We start from the raw sequence: 25,698 nt of genomic DNA on the forward strand, positions 1-25,698 counted from the left end.
TCTTTAGTGGTTAGTCTGTATGTGAGTTTAATAAAAGCAAACTTGCTTAATAAAAGACAGATAAAAATAAGAAAAGAGAAATGTCTTACATCTTCCAAGTGTTCGGCTGGTCTGGAAAGACAAGCAAGTAAGATTATTGTGAATAATTGTAAACTAATGACTAGATAGATAATATCCAAAAAGGAGAATAGAAACTGAGAGGGACAATAGAAGCAACTCATTTTGAATTCTGTATGTCACTACTAATATACTTTCTGAAATATACAGTGGACAATCCCATCCTCAAGCTACTGATGCTTGAGTGAGACATTGCTCAGTTGATACAACTCCCAAGTGTCAATTTAAATAAAAGCTTAATTACAAAAGGAATAAATTAACAATTGTCATTGTCGCAAAGCAGCTTTACACAGTCAAAAGAAAATATCAGCACAGCTGTGATGCGGTTTTTGGCCCGAGGGTGCCAGCTGAGTGTTAAAGATATCACAGCCATGCTGATATTGAGCGCAACAGCACGACCTCAAGTTTGATATTTTTTTTCCACAGTACCATAAACACCATAAATTATTAACAGATATTAATTCATTTGTTTATTTAATCAGTTACTTGGCTGCAGCAGCAGATATCCATTTGCAACATTGACTATTGCTAAGCAACATAAACCATGAGCATTATCAATGTAGCATTAAGCTGACAACTGACAGTTAGTGAAATTAATGATTGTTAGAACACCTAACGAAGTGAAGAGGAGTTACACATACTGTTGGACTCTAGACTCAGCACTCCTGTCCAATTAAATTACTTGGTCAGAACTAAGTGTTGTGTAAGATCCAGTAAACTAAATGTTCCATTTTAGAATAATCTATTCATTTTATCATCTGTGAATATATACTACATATTGTAACAATCTGAGCTTGAGTCAAATGTATTAGTCGCTATCAGTGTTGGGTGTAACGCTTTACAAAGTTAGAGTACTTGGATTACTTTTTAGATGTAACGAGTAATCTAACGCGTTAGGTCCACGATTTAAGTACTCAGGTATTTAGTTACTTTTTCAAAAATGTAATCCGTTATTTGACAAATTATGTAAACCGTGAGCCAAACAGCAGTCATTCCCAATCCCTTAGTGTGTGTGAGAAAGTCGTTCTACACACCCCGCTCCCGATAACCCGCCACCCTCTGTTATTCCTGCTGTTATACCCCTATCTTACCTATGCGGATTGACGATGGAAGAGTCGACACGCGGAAAGATGGAAACCTAATCACAGCGCCAAAACCCGCGATGATTTATGATGAATCGTACTTACGGCCACCGCACGAAACCGCATAAGTGAGATAGGGGTATTAGTAGTTAACAGATTATGGGCCAAACTTCGCTGAGTGATGATGGTAGAATAATTATAAAGGTCTTGACTAAAACAACATGTATGAGGAATCACAAAGGAGTTTTCATTTTCTGCAATGGGAAAGTACTCTAACTAGTTACTTTTATCAGAAAGTAACACTGTAATGTAATTGATAACTTTTTAAAGACAGTAATTTTGTAATGTAATTAGTTACTTAAAACTAAAAGTAATAAACCCCCAACACTGGTTGCTATAGTGGCAGACTTTATCTGTCATCAATGGACCACTTTCCAATTTAGCACTTCTAGCAAAAACCATTCTGAGCTACATCCAACAAGGCGAGGTCATGAGCTACAAAGTTAGATGATTTGAGCAGCAAGGAAATATGTAACATTTCAAGTATTTTTATGGAATTTTAATTTAATAGTTAGAGTATCACTTTACACTTGTGTTAATTACACACAAAAATATTCCTGTATCAACATATTTAAAGTTAAAGCACAATTTTCACTGAAGTGAACCAAAATTAAACTAAAAATTGCCAAGTTTAGAGATAAGGTCAGTTATAGAGATAAGTGCATTTTGAACTTATTTAATTTCAGTAAAAAAAGGCATAGTGTCTGTGCGTAAAAGCTATGTAAGGGCCAGAATCACTTTTTTTGTATAGGGTTGTTTACATCAGTGGTTTTCAACCTTTATGAGAAAGAACTGTTAATTAGTTAATTAGTTAAATCAGGTGTACTAGGAGCTGAAAAAAAAACTCTAGGGTTGAGTACCACTGGTTTACATGATACTTTACGATTAATGCCCCTTGTCTTACCATTGTGACTCATATGCTTAATATATATACTGTTAATATTTCTAAGACTCATAAATATATTTAAATGTTAAACAATTGTACATAACTTTTTATTTTGCTTGTCTTTAAAAGTAACTCAGGTTAAGAGGGAACAACATTTATGGCAACCTGTAGATAATTGCTCTAATCATATGCCCTTTTACCCATTTAAAGTCATAGTAGTGAGACAACAGACTTTACCGTAATGGTGTATGATGTAAACAACTCTATGTGTTTAATCTTACTAGAACTAATTTCAATGGAAATTGCAACATACAGTACCTGTTGTAGTGAAATCTGGTTATTCTCTACAAATAAATGATGCTGGCATAGGTGGTTAAAATGCTGATATATATTTATACTTCAAGTGCACAATGTTCCTTTCTGCTCAACTCTAAGTAACTCAAGGCCCCATTATATTACAGTCACATGTCCTGAGGACTATTCCTTTTCAGCATTTTCACAATAAATTGATTATATGCAGTATAATAAGTGGAGTAATTAATATATATATATATATATATATATATAATGGTTAAATTAATATGCAAAGAAAAAATAAAAAGGAAAACTTTGTTACATCTTTTAAAACAGCATCCAAAAGTGTGGATGTTTAGAGAATATGGGAAAATATCTCCACAATTACCTCCTCATCAGGCTCTTGGTCCGAATCTGATTCCTTTAAGGAGCAAGAAGCAGTAAAGGAGAAATAGTAGAGAGAAAGAGACATAGGTAGAGGTTGAAAGGGAAACAGGAGACAGGATAGAGAGAAGGGAAAAGAAAGAGCACGCAAAGCAGTTACCATAGCAACAACTATTGAGCCAGCCTGTGAGAAGTGGTATGAGAGGGGGTATGTGTGGAGGATGTATACAGTCTAATATCTCATCACACTGATGCTGGTTTTATTATCATTACTGATAAATGATAATTGTAAAATACCTAAATTTTTGCAAAATACTTTGCAAAATCAACTATTATAACTGAAATACATCATGTAATTAGAAATTTTACCCTATTTGACAATTTTATCTATTTAGAATACCACCCCTAGCATTACCGCATAAAAAACAATTTGAGTCTCTATAGTGTTAATTTTTGTTAATTTAACTAATTTCAACTAAACTGGAACATATCTTAATGTAGCAGTGTGCATAAGATTTATTTTTAATATTAACCTGTGAAATCAACAGTTCTTTGGATAGAATTAGTAATGTACATGCATACAATTTACAAGAATCCATATATTCCTTAAATGTAATAAAAACACATCAGCCAAAAAGCATTCAGAAGACAATTGTATACAATATCATTTCCATGCTTTATAATGGTAATAGTATTTCATTTACCTTAGCATAAATTGGGAGAGTAATATTTAGATTGCATATCGCACTGTGGGCCAAACTCCTGTAAGATCTCGGTTCTTTCATGAAGGACAAGCGACCACAAGGCTCCTGAGTGTTATCTCGTATCTGAAAGGTTACCAACAAATACCCGGAACATTTCAGCAACAACTAAAGGATCAACCCTTACAAAAAACTTGCTGTGACAGAAAGGAAAATATCTTAAATATCTAAAATAAATACACACAGCGTGCATAAGTCAGGGAGCTTACCTTTATAAAGAGGGCGAGTCGGTTTTCTTTGAAGGCAAAAAAGCTGAAGATATGATGTTGGCCACTCTTGGTGAGAGGGACAAGATTTCCAAAGCAATCTGCATAGATGGGTTTTCCTTCTAATACCTTTAATGGAACATCATAAGGATTATAATATTAGTATTTCGATCATATTATAAAAGATTTTATAGCTCACTTAAGCATTTCTTTTTTTTTTTTTTTCCCTTGACATTTTTATTTAGTATTGGCAGTTTAAATGTACAATGTGCTTTCCATACAATCACTTATCAGCAAGTCTTTAAGGTATCGTGACATGAATTTCACTTCAAAATACAGAAACAACAAGCATTTCTCTTTTTAAAAATAAAAATGTTAATCTGTCTATCTATCTATCTATCTATCTATCTATCTATCTATCTATCTATCTATCTATCTATCTATCTATCTATCTATTTGTTAGCCAGTCTAATTAATAAACTAAGACATAGAAAGCTTCCCCTTATCATTTTAATGTGATCATGTGTACACATACAACAGGGAACACAAAAGTACACAAAAACCCTGGCATGGTAAACAATTCAGGAAATAACATCCTATGTTACTGAGCACTTTAGATCACATTAACCTTTACCTTACCTCTACATCCCGACTTCGAGCCACTTCTGTGAAGTTCTCCTGCTGCTCCAATGTTTTATCTATCTTGTCATCGGTCATGCAGAAACAGCGCAGTCGTGCCTCTATTGGATCATGAGTTTTGGCAAAGATGACAAATTTGGCCATGTATGGCACACAGATTATCTCCCGATACACCTGTGTGGCAAAGTTGACCGACTCGTGGCCTTGTCGACAATCTATTAGCCAGAATCTAAATATAAAAAATTAAAAAAGACTAGTGCTTTGATTGTCCTGTGGTTTAAAATGTACATACACATATATTTACATACTGTACACCGATCAGCCATAAAATTATAACACAAAACATTAAGCAATATTGTGTAGGTTTCCCTTGGGCATGACTCCACAAGACCTCTGAGAGTGTGCTGTGGTGTCTGGCCTCAGAATCTTAGCAGCAGATCCTTTGGGTACTGTGGGTTGCAGGGTGGGGCCTCCATGGATCAGAGTTGTTTGTCCAGCACATCCCATGGATGCTCAATAAAATTGGGATCTTGGGAGGTTCACGGGCTGGTTTGGCAACATTACATGTCGCATAGGATGTCCTGATGCCTTTCTTTCGTGGCCAGCATTTACTGTTTTCAGCAATGTGTGCTGCATTGTACTGCTTTTCTGCAGACCAGACAGGCTGGCTCTGCTCCCCAGAAGGCATAGATCAGCCTTGTGACCATGATTTGCATGTTCACTAGTATATAATTGATTAACATTAATGTGTTAATGTTATGTGGTGTTAATCGTATGGGTGATCAGTGTTTACCCTGTATGCAAGACGGATTGATAGAAATCAGACCTGTACAAATGTACCAATTAAAACCTACCTTGCTGAGACGTTTGTGGTAAATGACACACAGTCATTGATAAAAGTTAAAGGTGTGGTTCCAGTAATATCTTCCCACTGAGCTGGCGTCGTTCCACCTGGTTAAACAGACAGCAGTTGAGAAACCTAAGGCCTAGATTATAATCACACACCCTTCTTGTTCCTGTATAATTTCTCGTCTGTGTTTCAGAAAGACATGTACTGTAAAACAGTAACTTCGGTTTTTGTTGTTCTTATATTTTTTTTGCTTAAAATCTGATATCCTTCTTGTTATGTTCATTGATTACAAGTGAATAAAAAAAGCACCTCTTTTGATTTTAAAGTAATTTTTTAAAAATATATATATTTAACAGACCGAATACATATATACTCAATAATCTCAATTATATTTTGGAAAACAGACACAGACAATAATTTTTCAATAATATTTAATTTATAATGAAAATTTGTTTGAGAAATTGGGCCAGTTTTAAAATTTTAAGTTGGATTAATAACCGGCTGCTCATTTCTTCATACAGCTTTTTAAAATTTCTTTAAATATTCATTACATTTGCTCCCTCACCTGTAATACTGCATAGCAAGCGGAGCGTTGGTGTATCTCCTCCAAAGCCATTGTGTAGAGGGTCAGTTGACGTTTTGGGGACAGGAATGGTCATGGTGATGGGTTTATGGAACTTGCGCCTACGTGGCTCCAGGGTGACTATAGGACTAAATGTAGCTTTGTTCCCCAAGATCTTTCTCACCATGTCTACATTCACAGGCTGAGTCTAATTAAGAGAAGTAAACAAATTAGCAAATATCTTTTACAAAATACAATAGTAGTATAGATAAAGATAGTACTTTCTATTTTTCAGACAGGAAACCAGTAAAGCAGCAATAATTAAAATATTGAAAGTAAGAATATTGTGAAAAAAGGAACATAAAAATGAGCTGCAATACCTGTAATCCAACGCGAATACGTTTTGTTAGCGCTCCTTCTGGGAACACAGCCTGGACTTGTGGTACCACTGTGCTACTCAAAATCCCGCCTTCTGGACCAATCAAATTACTGTCCTGTTTGATCCGTGAGACAACCGCAAAGTACTGTGGGAAGTCCCGGGTGATTATGCGGCAAATACGTTTTCTCTCCAGCTCTTCTGGAGGGTCGAGGTCTGAAAACACATGACACAACAGTTATTGTGAGATATGAAATAGAATATAAAAATACAGTAGATTGTAGTGTAGGTCGGATAAATGCTAACCACAAGCTTAAACATTGTCTAGTTCGAGGTTATGCAAGAAGATAGGAAGTAAATAGATTACACTCTACATTGAATGTCATTATATTCTTTCTTAAATACAAAGACCTTAATTCTACCTTCTGCTCCACAAGGTTTTAATAATACTGAAAATGCTAGTATTTTATATCATCCCTTTTGACCAACAACATTAGAAACAATCACCAAGATAATGTTCGCAATGCTAAACAGATCCAATAGACTTCCAGAAAAGGTGTCTGGAAATAACTGACATGCTCAGGCCACTGAGATGGAAGGTGTTAAGCTTATAGAACCTGAAAGAAGAGGACACCTTGTATGGTGGCATGTACTTGGGGGCACTTTATGGGCATAGAGTGCTTTGGTGAACTCGGATGTGTGGGCTATGCCTGTGTGACCTTCTAAATCCTCCTTTTAGTCATGCTGCCATATCTAACCCTTCCTAAAGCACTCTACTCACAAAGTAGATCTTCTTAAACCACTATAGGACAAGAGCATTCCTTGCACCGTTCCTCTTTTTAATCTCTTCTTTCTATCTTTTTCTTTTTGTCTATCAAGCTTGACATGTTACCCTGATGGGCTGAGAACAAACCTGTTCCATTCCTATCATCCTGATGCCCTGATGTTGCTGTGTGGAGCTTCCTTCTCCTGAGAATCATTTGCTGCTTCTGAGGATGGCCCTTCATGGATAGTGTTAATTCTGCCATAATGTGTCATGTAAATTAAGGACTTCTATTTTTACTTTTTTTTTCTTTGTCTTTCGGCTATTTCCTTTGGGGTCGCCATAGCGAATCATCTGCCTCCAACCTTTCCTCTGCATCCTCTTCTCTCACCCCAGCTAACTTCATGTCCTCTCTCACTGCATCCATAAATCTCCACTTTTGTTTTCCTTTGGTCCTCCTGCCTGGCAGCTCCAACCTCAGCATTCTTCTACCAATATGCTCACAATGTCTACTTTTAACATGTCCAAACCACCTCAATCTGGCGCTAGAAAAAAAGACTCTGACTTCATCTCCAAAACATCTAACATGGGTTGTCACTCTGATTACCTCATTCTTGATCCTGTCTATCCTTGTCACTCCTAAAGAGAACCTCAACATCTTTATCTCTGCTACCTCCAACTCTGCCTCCTGTCTTTTCTTCAGTGCCACTGTCTCTAAGTCCCAGAGCATCGCTGGTCTCTCCACTGTCTTGTACACCTTTCCTTTAATTCTCGCTGATGCTCTTTTGTTTTTTCCACTCATTCCAACCGGCCTGTACACACCTTTTCACCTCCTTTCCACTATCTCTGTTGCTCTGGAAATATTACTCAATATTACTTATGTAATATTTGACCTGGGACATCTTTACATTACTCAAGTAAAATATTTGTGCACTTTGCCCACCGTTGCTTATTAGGATCACTCACTCCACTTTTCACTCCCACTCCACTCCATTTTGAGACTTTTTTATTTTAAGTATACAGTATAGTGCTTTTAACGAGAAGTATTATGACAAAGCAGATTTACACAAATCTGTATATGAATTTAGATTTAGATCCTAAACAAGCAGGCAACTCTTTCCACAAAAACCCACCAAAATTACCATAATGGAGGAATGCAAACATGACTTTATTTAATTCAAATTATTTGTTAAAAGTTACTTTGTATGTGCACAAGAAGATATCGAAATTATTCTTACTGCCACTGGTTATTAGAAATGATAAAATAGCACCACGTTTTTTTTTTAAGTCAGAGGCTGACCTTCATCCATGCCATTTAGGACTTGATTGAGCTCCTCCTCTGTATATTCACACTGATGTTCCTTCCAGCTCTCTCCTGTCTCACTGCGCAGGATCACCAGTTCTCTCTCCTTCCCCCTCAGAGCAGCAAAATGTGGAATCTCCACAATCACTGGTCTGAGAAAATATACAACAATAAGTTTACAAATAAATTCTTCAAAGGATAACTAAAGGATCATTGGTAATATTACGTGTCTAAATTATACGCCAACTATGCATTTCTTGGTTGCACATGTACTGAAACAAAAATCACACACACATATCAAACTGAAAATATAACACACATGTAGCACATATACAGATAGAATTAGAGTTAAATGTAGTTTTCACTCCAGATGTTTTGGTGCCGACGTTAAAGCACACTGAAACATCTAAAGGCAGTCCAACATCAGCATAAGTCTAGGTGAAAAAAAAAGTGCAACTTCAATGGCATAGCGTGTAATTATGTGAATTTTAACACAGAATGACTACAAAGACTATAACCATAGATATGAACATTTTAGATGCTGTAGTCCGAGCCAGAGCTTGAAAACAGATGGACGGTCTTAATTAGGCTTTGTATATCTTATTCATTTGTAAGAAAATAAAATGAATTTTTTAACTAACTTTTAACTAATATTTTTGTTATTGCTAATATTCTTGTCATATGAAATAAACAAGAATATTTCAAGACTGCTTTGTATCTTCACTCTGATTTTTTAAAAATTATTATTAGGATAGTATCAACATTATATTAATATCTGGTGTGATATATTTAAATGTACTTAAAACAATACAGGGTCAAAGAAACATTTCGTGGCCACCAGTTGACGAGAATGTAAACAGGGATATAAGGCAGTATAATAGTGCCAAAATTCTTCAAAGCAAAATAGCAGGTTGAATTACATGAACTGAAAAAAACTTGCTGCAATAAAAATGTTTGAATTTTTCTGCATTGCAATTTGATCTGAATTGAAAAAAATTCTTAGAGCATTTACAATGTTTAAAATATTTGCCACTGCAATTTATTATGGTTGTATATTTCAAGTGAAAATGTAATTCAAGCATTTAAAATTCAATGCAAAAATATTCAACTTACTAAACTGCAGTTTAAAAATATTTGTGTTAAAAATACAATCTTCATTATTTTTCAATGTTACAAATTCAGATCGACAAAATTCAGGTCGCTAAAATTCAGGTCTTCACATCCGGGATATCACAGAAAGAGCAGTGGAGTGCCGATTGCTGCTGTCCATGTCGCAGTGTACTTTAAAGTGTGCCACCACTAACAGGCTGGGTTGCCAGTTGCACAATAAACGGTTAAAATGACCCCTCTCCTTGATAATGTACAGTCATTACATTACAAACATTTTTGCATTGAATTTTGAAGGCTTGAATTACATTTTCACTTGAAATATACAACCACAGAAAATTGCAGTGGTAAAACTTTTAAACATTGTAAATGCTTTAAGGATTTTTTTCAATTTAGATCAAATTGCAATGCAGAAAAATTCAACCATTTTTATTGCAGCAAGTTTTTTTCAGTTCATGTAATTCAACCTTCTATTTTGCTTTAAGGAATTTTGGCACTATTATACTTCCGTACAGGGAACTCATACATCTCTCCAGAATTGTAATGGCTAGGCGATCAAATCTGACGCTCTTATTTTGGCTGACGTATTACTGTAGCGAGAATCAGTGGCTACTGCAGCATCTACTGCTTCTATATCTATGGTAACAAATCAAATCATTTCAATGCATGTTTAAGAAGCCTGCCATGCTCTGCATGAACTCCCACTTTTCTGCAACAGGTTTAGACACAAATTATAATGCAAGGCCAAAAATAAATAAATAAATACATAAATAAATAAAAAACAATCACAGAGTAAACCACAAACTCTCACAGTCTACTTTCAACACAAACACTAAATTGTAAGCTAGGGTAAAAAAATAATAATAAAAGAAAGACAAAAAAGGGATATGGGACCAGCATCCATGGATTGTTTCATATGTGTCACTCCTACCCCAGGAATTTGGTCCCTGGCGGCCCCAGCTGAAGGATGCGGCTAACCAAACTCTCACCCTCATTCAGAGGGGGCGGGGCAGTAGGGAGATGGAGCTTACTGTCATCCAACAGCAGCGAAGGAAAGAGAGAGCACAAACAGTTTGGGGCTGAATTTCCCAGCTTTCTGTAACATTTTGCATGTAGGCCTCCCAAATTGTGGGTTAAATATTACCACTTTTTAAAAAGTGAAATGTTTTGAATTGTGTTGTTTGCTGAAAACAGAATAAATTTTCTGGTAATTTATTAGAAAATGTTTTAGGGCCATATTCAGAGTTATGCACGTGTAGTATTGTCTGGAAATTGTGCACTTTTTCGTTTGGACCTCACGACAGACATATGCATGCTAGTCTAAGAATGTTGGCAAAAAATGTTGGTGTATCTCAGTTATTTGTTTTTCTGACCTTGAGCTTAAGCTGTTCTTGTGTGATGTGGACATAAGTGAGGATTGGTCTTACAGTACAGTACCACTCTGAGAAATTAGTACCTACACGTTCATGCTGAAAAATAAGTTTAGACATTAAAATGTGAGGTCTTAAGTGGAGGCAGCTTTTATTTGAAGGACTGAAATTTATAGAATATTCAGTTAAATTTTAAGTCTCACATACCTGCATTAGATTGATAACATATTGGAATTGGTTACCATATTTATTTAACCATGGGTTGAATTTTTAAATCAGTGCACAATTACCCCAAACTCTGGCATTTGCGCTAATGTCTAAGCTTTATAATTTCTTTTACTCTCTGTATAAATACTAAGCTCTTTCTAGTTCATTGTGCAAAAATATGTGCCAAGTGCTATTAAAAGGCTCGCAGGCAATCGATGCATGTGGAGCACATGGCTAAATTAAGACATTTTCAGTAATCATGTGATTAGCACAACTAGGACCATTTATTTGTCCTGATCCTGACAAACAACAATTTGAAGGCCTATTCACAATATATTACAATGATAATTTTACATGCCTTTCATATAATATACCTTATATTGTAATTAAGACTAGGAAAAAAAATGCAATGTGCTTTATTAGGTTTTTTTCTGGCAAAAATGCAATTTATGTTTGTGTTATGCCATTAATCCATAAACAACTGAAATCCCCCAGTAAAATCTGGCAACCTTAGAGGTTTTAACTGTACTTTTGCTCATTTTAATAATCATCTGCATGAGCTGATTAACCTGCACAAGCTGACTCTAAATACAGCAAAAACATACATATTTTTCACTTTAATTTCGAAATTTAAGATGCAAACTCTGAATACAGCCCTCAGTCTATAAAACAGCTTCCACTGGAATTAATCATCCACAAAAGACATATCAAATCAATCATGGATTGTTTTTTTTCCTTGTTTGTTTGTTTTTTAGTGGGGAGTTTTGCGTTGCAAAATGGTTAATCAAGCCTTGGAGTTTTCCTTATGGCAAGCTATGAAGCAAACAAAAGTCTTAAGTGTTACTGCAAACGTGTCTGATTAAGCGCAGATAAGAAGCTTTTTTAATGGAGGCAAAGGAGAGGCAAGTCTTTAAAATTTATGCAAAATCAAGAAAAAGCCATTGTATATAATGTTACATAGTTAGATGTTCAGCTTTCGAATATTACATAAACCATTCAGAATCAATACAATGTTTTCATTTTGTGATGACGTTTTTAATTAACATTAGTCTTTGGTTAGGTTTCATTCATCTCACTTATTTCATTTCACTGTTACTCTAGAGTCTAAAGAACTTACCCAAGAAATTGAGCACCAGAGGGTCCGACCTCAATAATTCGGCTAGCTAACCCGTCCCCGTCGACCGTCGGGGGCATTGTCGCTAAGCGATGTCGTTTCACTAGGCGACAGGTTACTCGTGTTGGGGCACTGCACTTCCTGGGGGGGATGATGATCCGAAGGCCATTATGGCGGCACCCTCTCATGGCTCCACCTCGAGCGTCCACCATAAAACTGACAAGGAAGCTGCAAAAGCGGAAAAAATTTGTGTCAACGTAAAAAAAATCTGTTTTAATACAGTATATCAAGTTTTTTTTTTTTTTTTCACATGCAAAAACACACCAACAAGGAAGCAACCTGTGTGCACAACTGACACTTAACCAAATACCACACTTAACAATACGGTTGAAACATTCCTCGGCATGCTTGAAATGTATGGTTTCGACACATAGTCAGGATTCACGAGGGCACAACATTCTGATGACTGTGTTTAAGTTTAGGGAAAGCGAGACAGTCATAGTGGGGTAGACAGGAATAATGACATGATGATGTGAAAACATCTTGAATGGTGAATGTGTTGTAAAGCATTCAACACAGGTTTTGGAACTGTAGTATATTGTTATGTTGGCACTAATATTGGCTATACAATTATTTTGAATATAAGATCAAAAACATAAATATGCATTACAGTATAATCAACTAGTCTCAGTAATATTGAATTCTTGATAATATGAATTCATTTGTTTGAGATATTTAAGACCAAGCATACAAAGTACTGTAGCTAGAACATCACCAAAACTGACAATAAATGATAAAACAGGTGTAGCAGATGTGAACTGGATTCTGGTAGATTTTTAGTAAAATTACCTTTGGGTAAACCAACTTTACTAACTCTAACCTGCAATGCTTTGGGTAGGTAATAATGAGTTATATACAGTAACATATCCATATTAGCACCTTATGCATTAACAGGCCACAGCAGATACTGTAAACATGTTTCTGTGTTTTTATATGGGATTGAGTGAGCTAACAGGCACAACAAAGATTGCAAAGCTTTCTGTATGGTTTGCACAGTGCAAGAGACAAAGGTTTAAAAGGTCATATGTCAAAATGCAGCCGGTCACCTGCTGCTGTCATGTTCATGGCACGGAGAGCAATGGCTGAAGAGAGAACAAAATACCCATCAGAATATGAGGGGAAGGAGAAAAGAGAGATGGAGAAGCAGAAAGGCATAAAAAGAGTAAGCAAAAGCAAGTAGGGAAATAAGCAGCAGATCTTTTCTAACTAATTAATACATAAAATCTCTAAACCTGGGCTTCAGTTCTGTAATACAAGTACAGCACAGCATGGAGCCATCCTATTTCAATATCAACGAAACCCAGCTAAGGTGCACACCTGAACATATTTTTGGTAAATAAAATGTTACATTTGCTTTTAAAATTTTATGATATTCCCAAAAGCGATACTGTTAAGCAAGCAGCAAAACACCCTTTTGTTGTCTGAACTGGCTCACCCCAAGAAAAGACCAATCGACAATCTACTTAAAAGGATTGTTTGGGTCTTTTCAAGTCTGTCCTATGTCAAAATTGAGTTGCATGTAAGTTTATTATAGTAGTTCTTGGTCATCATATAGTTTCCCTGCTTTGATGTTTGTCACCCCAGAACATGAATACAGTTCAAGTAAATAGCATGAAATTTCACAACCATCGTTCTGTGCAAAATATATCCTAAAGTTCATGCTTTTAACAATCTCCTTTTTATTCTTTATGGAGTTCGTACCTTCATTGCCACTGGACAGCCATTGGTTGACTAGTATTGGACTAATTGGAAATCAAGTTCTATAACATAGATTTCTTAAGGTATGCTCCTTGGTTGCCCAGGCAAAGATTTTTTACAAATAGCAATCCTATCATGCAACAATTGCCACTGGATTCCCAGATCTCCCTGCGCTGTTCAATAAGCAGGCGCACATGTTTCCATTGCTTACTGGGCTATAATTTACCTTTTATTCTATTAAACACCACACCTAACTGCCACTCTAGCTATTCATGCATCATTTTAAAATGCCCTCTGACAATTATGTTAAGCAGTCCAATGTTAATTAGCAGGCCCTACTGTAAAACTCCTATTGCTTAGCACATCCCTAAGCATGTTTCCCTTCCCAAGCTTGTCAGTCTTGTTTCACTATATACAGTACTGTATAGCTACCCCAGTGGACCTCACCCCAACACCTGGCATACAGTAGCAGCAACACCAGCATACATTTTTGATTCTTGTTACTAGGAGGGTTAAAGCCCAGAGCAGCGGTTCCCAGGCCTGGTCGTGGAGGACCACCTGTCGATTTTAGTGCTTTCCCTGCTCCAGCACACTAACTTCTATTTACAAAAGGCTTTTAATTGACTGATTAGTTAACTGATTAGATTAAAACAGGTGTGCTGGGAGCAGAAAAAACTGCATAGCAGGGGGTTCTCCATGGCCAAGGTGGTGAACTACTGACCCTGAACACTGAAGGGTTCTTGCAAGCTCTACTGTACAGTTCATTTAGTAGTAAGCCTCCGGGCCTAGTAACAGAACAGACAATTTATATCATCTTTCTACAATGCAATATATTGATTTGATACTCTACAATAGCCAAGACATTTGCTAGATATTAAAGTATGTGTGTATCATTATGCCATACCCAGATTGAGCAGCACTAGATGAGAGTGCAATGTTGTCCAGGTTTTCCGTTTCCCAGTTCAGTCTAAACGGGTCCTTCTCATTAGCAAGTGATGATACCTGGAAACAGTTGAAGATGGTATTGAAAACATTTCAAGAAAGCACACTTTATATATATATGTATGTATGTACTGTACTGGCTGTCATTAGACAACATTTTGCATTTTGATCATTTTGCATTAAGCATCACCCCCACATAACTAAGTTATTTCCACATAAATTAACAGGTGGACACTCCTAGTCACCAAATGGTTAAAGAAGCTATTATGATAATTTCTCAGTCCGAAGACTCAAGTTCATCGAGTGACAATAGATGGATGCACAGTAACAGTACTGCTTTATTGCAAAGATGTTTAAATTTACCTGATAACTGTGGATTGTATCATCCAACATCCCATCATGCTTTGGAGAATAATAGCCATACCGATTTGACATGTAGGATCTGTCCATACTGAAATGACACAGATCAACCAATGAGCTAGAGAACAACAGGAAATCCTGACAATGCCAAGCTTATAATTTTAAAATTATTGCCCTCATACCTTTGGAACCGACTATGTGAGCATTAGAAGAATCAAAAGCATTGAAGATTAATGCTATTATGTGAATAATAAAATATATATAAATCTAAAAAAAGTCCTTAAAGTATTACAAAAAAATTTTATTAAAAAAATTCATTGATCAGTCATAACATTACAACTCAAGATATTATGACGAATATTGTAGAGGTTTCCCTTGTGCCGACAGGGCAGCTCTGGCCCCCTTGCAGAATGACTCCACAAATCCTCTGGTTATGTGCAGTGTGGTCTGGCATCAGGAAGTTGCGGGTAGCTCCTTTGAGTGATGTGGGTTATGGGGTGGGGACTCTAAGGAGTTTGGAGTGAGGGTTGGTCACCTTGGGCTTTTTGGCTGAGTCGGACAAAAACACTTGTTGGGCTGTGGTGCACTGGGTGTTCTGGGAATTGTCTACTGTGGCCAGTAATGACTTTTTTCAATGAGTTGGGCTGCACTGACTTTTCTATGGGATGAGATGAGGCGGAATTTAAATTTAAAGGACAAGTTTAATATGCCTTTTTAATATGTCTTTGTTATGTTTTTCAAACCATTGCTGAACAATTTTTGCAGCGTAAACCAATTTCTCCTTGGACCAACAATGGTATAAACCATCGGGAACATTCCATACGACATGCAGTTTTGGAGTTGCTCTAAAGCCTTCACAATTTGACCTTAGTCAAGATCGCTCAAACTTGCCTATTTTTTCTGCTTCCAACACATCAACTTCGAGAACTAATCACCTGATCACTCCCTGACAGGTGCCATTGTAACAAGATAATACATTTTATTTACTTCATTTGCAAGAGGCTTTAATATTATGTCTGATCTGTGTTTATGCACACTTATATGAATGTTATATTTGCCATTTTGCAATTAATTCACTTGGGCATGTGACAATTACCGACCTGTTGCCTTCTAGACTGAACCTCAGATAATTCATGCCATCCAAGTATTGACCAGGCAGAGAGTCGTCTCCCAACTCTCTCAGGTCTTCTGCTCTCAGATATTCTCCTCCGTCCCCTGTCATAGTGTCCTCACCTGTGAAACAGACATGTAAAAGCTACTACCTGAAGGACCATACAAATATGATACAGTATATTATAAGCAATTTTGATGCCTAACATTTCCAAAAAACATACTGTACATACTGAGGTATTATAATTGTAAACAACACACATTATGCAATGCACTATATTAAATCAGGGGGTATTACCTTTCGAGTTAAGCATTAAGGTGTTAACACTCAGCATTAAATTGAAAGCACACATTTCGTTTTGTTATCTAGCATTAATAAACGCTCTACACGGCTTTAACAACTCAGTGCTGGCACAATCAGTAAAATTGTTGCAAGGTCTTGTTGCCAGGTCCGACCAGCGGGGATAGGATTTCTAGGACTGGCAAAAGGGGCAGGGATTATTTACAGCTTATATAAAACATACTGAAGCCTGAGAGTGGACTTCTGCTGTCAAAAGCATAGTGGCTGCCTACAGAGTAAAACAAGAATGGACATTTCTAAAAGAAAAAAGTAAGAATGAAAAAATTTATAGTACTTTAGTGCAAGGCACACACTAGGGAGATAAGTATCTTAAATAAGAGTTTGGAATTAAATATAAATGTCTTTAAACAGAAATGCCATAAAAATATCCATTAATATTTTACAACTTTACATGACATTTTTGATAAACATTAATATATCACAATGTGTATATGAACTACATTAATTGTACCACATTAGGTAGTGTGTACACTTAGGTAGTTTTTGAGTAGCACTGTAATATTTTGTTAAATATTCTTACAGTACATATTGTCAGATTGTCTGAATGTCCTCATAGCTAGTAACAACCATGTCAGCATGCCGTATCCAATGACGAAGCTAGCCCCATCTCATCAATATCCATAATCTTAAGAATGCTACATTGTAACTAACTAAATCATTTATTAACAATATTGTTAAGTTTAGCATATTGATTTTCAGCATACTGTGCTGTAAAATAATTTCTGCTGCTTGTTATAAGTTTAAGAGAAAAGTTTCCAAAACCATGCAAGGCACACACTATATGATAAAACAGTGTTTAATCAATTAATCAAATATTCAGTTAATTACTGCACACTTTGTTTTAAACACCTGGCAATTTTGCATAGCAGCCAAGCACTAGTACAATTGTGCCTTGTACCTTCATCAAAGGAGTCATCGGACATAGCACCATCAGCAGCTTGCTTGTGTGCTATATGACATGTCATATCGGTAAACATGAGTACAATCTGTTTAGGAGCACAGTCCTGGAGATGTATGTTAAAAGGAACTAAATTACTTGCTAAATGTTACCCAGATTTTGAATCGTACCTTCTTCATCAGATACATCAAGAACCTCAGTCATGGTCTCTGGCACATTCAGTTTGTGTTTCTCAGTCACGGTCTGCATAAAAACACAATCATATCATTACCACATAGCCACAAGCCACAATCAAAATCATCTGCAAGACATCCCATTGTGCTGGTTTTTAAACTGGACTCACAGTTGTTGTAGTAACGACCTCCTCAGTAACCACTTTTAAAGTGTCCACTACTGAGATGTAACCCAGACGGCGAGCAATGGCAAGCGCCGTGTTGCCATTCTAAATAAAAATAAAATATATAATTAGTAGCAGTGCAAATCGGCTGTGTGTGTATGTTAGGGTGTAAATCTGCATGTACAGTATGTGCGGTCATGTACTCACCGCAGTGGTAGCATTGGGTTTGGCTCCATGTTGCAGCAGAACATTGATGATGTGTGTGTTGCCCTGTTGTGCAGCTTGGTGGAGAGGTGTGTATCCATTCTGAACACAGAGCACAGACAGGTCACCTTTAGAACTTTAAGGATATTATGTTTTTTTTTCTGTTTAGGACTAATATACCTTTGTCGTGGCACTGAGGCTGGCATTATTTTTCAAAAGGAAGTTGACCATCTTGGCATTTCCGTAGTGGCAAGCGACGATTAGCGGTGTGTAACCCAACTGGAAAAGAGATTTTTTAAACATTTTTGTGATAATAGGCAATACATACTGTAAGTAGATGAAGATATACAGGGTGATTCACACGAAAGACGCCCAGAATATTCTGTAATAACTCTTGCTGAACGATCCAATGTATGATGTGCTCCTCAGTACACAGAGCTTCAAACATGCCAGGATGGCCCTAAGTCGGAACAATAAAGTAAACGCCATTGCAGCATTTAACACCATACCCATATTCACTCAGACCTATTGAGTCACCATTTCGCTTTGGATATGCTCAAAGGAAAGGTCTATGAACAGGCCTCACAGTTTGGAAGATTTGAAGGAATGTGAAATTGCTGGTATTCCCCCAATACCCTTGCCCATATGTTCAGAAATATGGAGCGCTTTGTCGAAATGTGTCAGGCAGAAAACAGAGATCACTTTCAGCATCACATTTAATATAATAAATGACACTAACAACAAAGTATGTACTGTAGTCTATGTTTTTGGTTCAGATTGCTTCATCATAACGAGAGTTATTACAGAATATTCAGGGCCACTTTTAACAAAATCACCCTGTTTTATGCTAAACGTGAATCTAGTATGAATTCTATAAAGGTATAGTTTTTAAAAAGAGCATAAGTCATCTAAAAAGGGCGTAACTATCTGATAGTAAGGAATTATATTGCAGTTTTACCGTCATTCTAATCATTGTATGTTTTAATGATGCATATGAGGGAGATTAACATAAAAGTATTGCTTGAGGGCCCAACATCTCACTTTGACATTTAGGCATTTGGCAGACGCCCTTATCCAGAGCGACTTACATTGTTATCTTATTATTCATTTTAGCAGTGATTCTCTAGTTATTCTGGATTGTTATTCTCTAATTTTCTTTTCTGGCAAGACACTCAAAAATCAAAAAAGACAAAAATTGCTATACTGTACACAGTATGTTCTTTTAGAGGCTTTGGCTTTATAACTGTTTTTTCTGTTTGTGGAAGCCATGATGAATATTAACATTTATAAAAGTAATCTTAGTATGAAACAAGCACATGTTTGCTAAATATTTGTAATGAATTAGCATTATTAATACTCATTTGTCTATTTAAATAACCACAAACAGAACTGATTTGTCCATTGTGCCAAAGTGGCTCTACAGCATTTTACTAAATCACACAAAATTGACACTGATTTATCAACAAACAAAAAAAAAATTCTAACATCTTGTTGTTTTTAATACTTGTTCTTTTAAATAAAAACTTATCTTAAATAAATAAAAATTTATCTTATTTTGGCGTCAAACTGTCCCTGTGCACCTTTGCTTACCCCTGCACTGTGATGCGTCTAAAGCATATGCAATATGTTTTCTATAACTAAGCTTTTATATTGTATTTACATAATTTCCATTGGCTTTTAAAGTAATTGTGGTGCATTAACTTTCTTACTTTAGTTTGCTGGTCGAGGTTGGCACCATGTTTAACCAAGATTTCGGCAACACTGACTTTGTCTTCTTGGGCAGCAAGGTGGAGAGCTGTAAGTCCACTCTGGGGAGAAAATGGACAAAATGTGATGAATATAAAAGAAATTCCTTAACCAGTACTCTATACTGCTATACACTACACTGATATAGTGCAGTAAAATTTTCCGAATTTAGGAGCCTATCCCAGGAGACTTAGGGCACGAGGCGGAGTACACCCAATTCATCGCAGGGCACACAAACATACACACATACACACACACACACACACACATTCAAACACTACAGGCAATTTGGGAATGCCAATTAGCCCAATCTGCATGTATTTGGACTGTGGGAGGTAACCGGAGTACCCGGAGGAAACCCATCAAGCACGGGGAGAACATGCAAACTCCATGCACACAGAGACGTGAATCGAGCCTGGCTGCAAAAAGAACCCGGAATTTTGGAGGTGCAAGATGACAGTACTAACCACTACATCACCTATTTAATTATTATATAATTCAGCCTATTATAATTCTGTAACTTATATCTAGTCACCTTAGTAGCCACATTGAGGTGGGCTCCTTTCTCCAGCAGCAGGGCCACCATGTCACTGTGACCATCCTGAGAGGCCACATGAAGCGGCGTCACGCCCTGCTTGGTCAGTGTGTTGGTTTCTGCCCCATACTGCAGCAAAGTAGAGGCAATCTCCATCTGGTTCTTCTTTGCAGCAATATGGAGGGGAGTATATCCATTCTGCAAAAACAAAGAACACGGAGGAAAATTATGAGACAGACACTTAAGAGAGTTTGTGATGATGAGTAAGAGCCAGTGACAGTGATCCGCAGAAAGCATACCACATTCCAACATTACGCAAAAAGCCCATGATGGTGCACTCTCACCTTGGCTGTAGCGTGGGGTGAAGCCCCTTTGTCCAAAAGCAGCAGTGCCACCTTCTGGTTATCATAATGTGCAGCGACATGGAGAGGTGTGAGCCCGTTCTATAAGAATGATGGTCAGTGCATATGGTTTAGAAAAAAGCTGTTAGAAGTGCAAAGTGAATAAAAGACACATAAGACACAAATGCGTGTATAAGAGAGCCGTGTTACTGTACTAGAGATTGTTAATGTGTTAATCTTATTGTAAAATGTTATTGTTTAGATTAATGTGCAAGCTGGACAGGAGCTATTATGTGGTCTCTTATTAAAGAAAAGAAACAGAAATAATTGGTTTATTATTTTATAAAAGGTCATATTATCACCAAATAAAAATATGCTTACCGGGGCTCTTGCAGTCAACATTGTCTCTATGGCTTTCTTTTAAACAACAGCCCAAAAGAGTCTACGAATTAGGTTCTCCTGACTACGCACAATAATATCGTAATGTGTGTAATATCGGTATATTATATAGCAAGTGTTGCAAGAGTTGTTTGTCTTAAACATTTAGTTAAACTTATAAAGGACCTGATGGATATCTTAAATGATAACAGTTTGTCAGCCCTAAATATGAGTATGTCATTATAATATGGTGTCACTTACTTTTACGTTTTGGAAATGCATTTATTTATAAAAAATTTGTTTTAATTATTATTATTACTCAATTTGATGTAGACATTAGCACAAGGATGTTGCGCTTACTTTCCCTGATGCATCTGGAGGAGCTCGACGCTGCAGCAGGAGCTTTGCCACATCAAGGCTTCCATACTTAGATGCAACATGTAAGGGAGTAAATCCTTTCTGAAAGGGGTAAAAAAAAAAAACACAGCAAAGTAATACATTTAACTCAATTTAACTGGAATTATCTGGCAAGTGTGAATATTTTTGCATGCGCACTACTGTACTTTCTATTGACCTATTTATTTGGGCCATGAATTTAAAAGCATGTAATGATTAATCACATCTTTTTATGAATGATCATTTAACACCTATACTAAGTTTGTAGGTTGTTATACAAAATTTTTATGATTTTCTTTTATATAAGCTGTGTTCCATAAAAAAGAAAAAAAGAAAAGGAAATGCTGATGCAATGCGATGCAGTCCCTTTTCTATCACTGCAGTTCTTAGATACACACAGCAGGGGGTGCTAGTTAGTCAGCAAGTCATTTCTGAAAAAGGTGTGTCCATGAGGTCACATGATCTTCATGTTTCACTCAGATTCTTTCATAAATAAGATCCTATCAGTAATATTGCCATTCCCAATCATTAAAGTTTAAATACTGAGAAATTAGTGAAAAAGCCATTTGGGCATCATCCAAGGCATGAATTTACAGTGTTAATCGCTGGGTAATGTCTATGCCTTGTATTTGTTGGCCCATTAATCTGTTGAGCAGATTCTGCCTCTTTGGAGGCAAAATATGACTAATATGCACAGTACTGTATGTATAGGCTACATCCTGTTGTCACTTATTTTAAAATAGCTATAAATGCTTATACGGACGCCCGTGACCTTAAAAAAGAAAACATTATCAATAAAAAGTAAATTACGGAAGAAAAAATAAAAAAAAACATTAGCTATAGAAAATAAAGCTATAGAAGATACGACCAAAATATGAAATATAAAAAGAAACTTAGCTGTACAAATATAGAAAATATAGATAACTTTAGTTGTGGAAATTAAAATAGAAATGTCCAGGGTGTGTGCAAATATGCATGAATGTGTAGATGTAATGTCCATACATGTGTAATGTGCAAAAATAAAATAGAGATGTCTAGAGTGTGTGCCAATGTACATAAATGTGCAGGGTGTGTGCAAATCAATGTTAATAATACAATATTTAGTATTATATTACTTGCCTAAACCTATATACAGCATTAGCAATACAAGTCTCCATAAGTGAACTCTTTCTATTGAAATTGTAATGTATTAGGACATACATATTATTATTATTATTATTATTATTATTATTATTATTAACTTATGATTTGAATATAGAGCTGCACCTCTATCAGAGCTGCAGTTATTTAAAAAAGCAACTTCTGACAGAAGGTGGTGTCTAGCACTGTCGCCTCACACCCACAGGGCTGGGGGTTGAAATCCTGCCTTCAGTGTGTAAGCGTAAATTTTGCATGTCCCCCTGTACTCTGGTTACCCCCCAAAGACATGCAGTGTAAGATGATTAGTGTTTCCAAATGCACAGTGTGTGTGTGTGTGTGTGTGTGTGTGTGTGTGTGTGTGTGTGGTTTTCTGCAATGGGTTGGCACACCGCCTGGGATATGCTCTAGGCCCTACACAGGATAAGAGGTACAGTATAGATGATGAATAGATGGACCGTCTGACAGCTTTGTGGTACAAAATGTGTCTCACTTCAAACATAAATTTTTAAAATGTCTGCATTTAATATTAAACACTGGATTACACCGGATTGAATGAGATGTTCATGCAAAATTCAACTGCAAGAAGATTTAATGAAGTATGGGTATCTTTGCTTATGACTTCATAAATTGAATTGCAGTTAGATTAGCTGCCTATCCAATGAAGTGTAGTGCAGCAAGAATTAAGCTTAACTTTGTCTCTGATAGTGCTCTAGGGATTAATTTGTGGTCTTAAGCTTTTTAGCTTTTTTTATCTCCAAGAAAACGAATCGATAAACTTAATAAACATCCTTATCTTCCACTGCTTAAAGCCAGTTTAAAGTCAGGCATGAACGTGACTTTAATAAGGAGTGTACAGTATTATGAACACTCCTCATTTCTCACCTTGGTTGGTAGGGAATGAGAAGCTCCAGCCTCGAGCAGTACTGACGCTACGTCCAGCTGCCCCTCGCGAGCAGAGATGTGCAGAGGTGTGTAGCCATTGGTTGTAGAGGCATCTGGATGAGCCATATGCTGTAGGAGCAGCTGGACGATCTCGGTTTTCCCCAAACGGGAGGCGATGTGCAGTGGAGTCTGGTCCTCCTATTAGAGGAGAGGAGATGTGGAGGACAGTGACATTGCCATACTGAAGTACTGACATGAATGACAAAATGAATACATCAAAATTGTCATGTTTATAAGAATTTGGCACAAACTAAGTTATCTGTTTACACGACTTCAGGTCAGAGATCCGCTTTTATTACGTTGCAAATAATGGGTTGATAATGTGCGTCTGTTGAGTCTCTTACTCTGGCCCTTGCATCTACCATTGCTCCATTTCTCAGCAGACAGCGCACCACTTCCACCTGGCCAGCTCGAGCAGCCATATGCAGCGCTGTTTCTCCACGCTAGAATTCCAAAAGATATAAGTTAATCACTTTCTCTCTCTCTCTCTCACACACACACACACACACATCAACAGCACTCACTATGTTGCTGACATCAGGAGAAGCTCCATTCTGCAGCAGCAGTAGAACAATGCTGAGGTGGCCCATGAAAGCTGCCACGTGTATAGGAGTGAGGCCAGACTGGGGCAAAGAAAGCAAAAGGCAGCATAAAGGGAAGGTCACATGAAAACAATAGCTTTAGAATTAATGACACCCTTGTTTTTAAGATCTTGTATTTCAGTCAAACAGGAGAAACTATTTTCAAACTCTTAATAAAACTATTTTATTAGATTAATAGGTCGCCAACAAATTATTTAAATTAAGGTAAAATAAAAAACTGTATATATATTTTGATCTTGCAACTGATACAAAACCAAAATATGTATACCATTTTTTTACCTTTATTCTATTAACTGGGGTATACATTAGATGTTACACTCATGTAAAATCCCTTCATCATTCTTTACAATGGGGGGAAAAAACAAATAACTTTTAACAATAAAAAGTTGTTGACCTGCACATGTAAAACTTTCAACATTAAACGCATCAATTAAGTTCCCAATACCAATAAGCAGCGATTAAGCAATATATCATATTCTTTGGGGTGATTCATTTAAAATTACTGTCAATTTCATAAAAACAAACTGTTTTTTGCAACTGTAATGTCCTGAGATCTTCTCATAACATGCAGCGCCTGAATTTCATTAGAACTATTGCATTTCGTTCTGTGCTTATTTGAGCCAAATTAAACTACAGTATACAGTATGGCCATGCACACCAATGGCATGAATGGGGATATACAGTGTACAGTACAGTAAGGTGACCACATACACTACCAAAAAATTTAGATGCACCTTTTAAGTGATTTTATTTCTTTCTACATTGTAAAACAATATATGCAACAATCTCCTTTGAACAGTGGATATTGAGATGTTTCTGCTACTTATGCTCTGTAAAGCCTTCATAACGGCTCTAATCTGAGGTGCTGTTAACTGATGATCTGAAGCTGGTGACTCTAAATGAACGTCTCCTCTTCAGCAGAGGTAAGCTTTAGTCTTGCTTTCCTGAGATGACCTTCATGAGAGCCAGTTTCATCATTGCGCTTGATGGGTTTTGCGAATACACTTGTCAATACTGTTCTTGCAACTATTTTTCCAGAGTAGCTGACCTTTATGTCTTAAAAAAAACAACTTTTGTTACTTAATTACATAATTCCGTATGTGTTTTTTTTCTTCAGTATTGTTCTAGAATGTAGGAAATGAATCACTAAAAAAAGAACAATGATTTAGAAGGTGTGTCCAAACATTCACGTGGTACTGGACAAGGGGAACACATTTGATATCTTGCTGATCATTGATGCGTTGTGGCTAATGATGTGGAAGAAAAATTTATTAAATCCAGTGTGTAACATAATATTTTAGTCCAAAACCTGGATGCTCTGCCAGGAGGTTTTGGATTAACTATACTAGAGCTTTTATTTTTATTAAAAGATATTGAGTGAAACATACTTCCAAATCAATGCAGAAATGATTATCACACACTAACTAAATGCTTTGCAAAGACCCTGTTAGTCTTTGGGGTTGAATCTTGTGGTGTAAATTAACAATTTACACCACAAGAAATTAAAACCTGTTAGACGACACCAAATATTGTTTGTAAAATCAGACAATTTTAATTCATTCATTTA

At 36.5% G+C, this 25,698-nt stretch overlaps 1 protein-coding gene across 1 annotated transcript in view; it reads right to left on the reverse strand.

Moving 5' to 3' along the window:
* ank2b (ankyrin 2b, neuronal) overlaps positions 1 to 25,698 on the reverse strand; it is a 105,584-nt gene that overhangs the window by 31,022 nt on the left and 48,864 nt on the right. The window contains exons 13-38 of the mRNA XM_053497210.1: positions 24,054 to 24,152; positions 23,874 to 23,972; positions 23,470 to 23,667; positions 21,412 to 21,510; positions 20,677 to 20,775; positions 20,333 to 20,530; positions 19,761 to 19,859; positions 18,232 to 18,330; positions 18,055 to 18,153; positions 17,854 to 17,952; positions 17,681 to 17,753; positions 16,242 to 16,374; positions 15,145 to 15,232; positions 14,744 to 14,841; positions 13,188 to 13,223; positions 12,085 to 12,309; positions 10,322 to 10,420; positions 8,281 to 8,435; positions 6,222 to 6,433; positions 5,845 to 6,049; positions 5,284 to 5,380; positions 4,430 to 4,658; positions 3,794 to 3,919; positions 3,528 to 3,650; positions 2,828 to 2,860; positions 90 to 111 (exon numbers count right to left, since the gene is read on the reverse strand). Of these exons, the coding sequence (XP_053353185.1) occupies positions 90 to 111; positions 2,828 to 2,860; positions 3,528 to 3,650; positions 3,794 to 3,919; positions 4,430 to 4,658; positions 5,284 to 5,380; positions 5,845 to 6,049; positions 6,222 to 6,433; positions 8,281 to 8,435; positions 10,322 to 10,420; positions 12,085 to 12,309; positions 13,188 to 13,223; positions 14,744 to 14,841; positions 15,145 to 15,232; positions 16,242 to 16,374; positions 17,681 to 17,753; positions 17,854 to 17,952; positions 18,055 to 18,153; positions 18,232 to 18,330; positions 19,761 to 19,859; positions 20,333 to 20,530; positions 20,677 to 20,775; positions 21,412 to 21,510; positions 23,470 to 23,667; positions 23,874 to 23,972; positions 24,054 to 24,152 (3,142 nt within the window). The remainder of the gene's footprint in view (positions 1 to 89; positions 112 to 2,827; positions 2,861 to 3,527; positions 3,651 to 3,793; positions 3,920 to 4,429; positions 4,659 to 5,283; positions 5,381 to 5,844; positions 6,050 to 6,221; positions 6,434 to 8,280; positions 8,436 to 10,321; positions 10,421 to 12,084; positions 12,310 to 13,187; positions 13,224 to 14,743; positions 14,842 to 15,144; positions 15,233 to 16,241; positions 16,375 to 17,680; positions 17,754 to 17,853; positions 17,953 to 18,054; positions 18,154 to 18,231; positions 18,331 to 19,760; positions 19,860 to 20,332; positions 20,531 to 20,676; positions 20,776 to 21,411; positions 21,511 to 23,469; positions 23,668 to 23,873; positions 23,973 to 24,053; positions 24,153 to 25,698) is intronic.

Source organism: Clarias gariepinus, chromosome 1, assembly GCF_024256425.1.
Source record: "Clarias gariepinus isolate MV-2021 ecotype Netherlands chromosome 1, CGAR_prim_01v2, whole genome shotgun sequence".
In the NCBI taxonomy this organism is placed as follows: Eukaryota; Metazoa; Chordata; class Actinopteri; order Siluriformes; family Clariidae; genus Clarias; species Clarias gariepinus.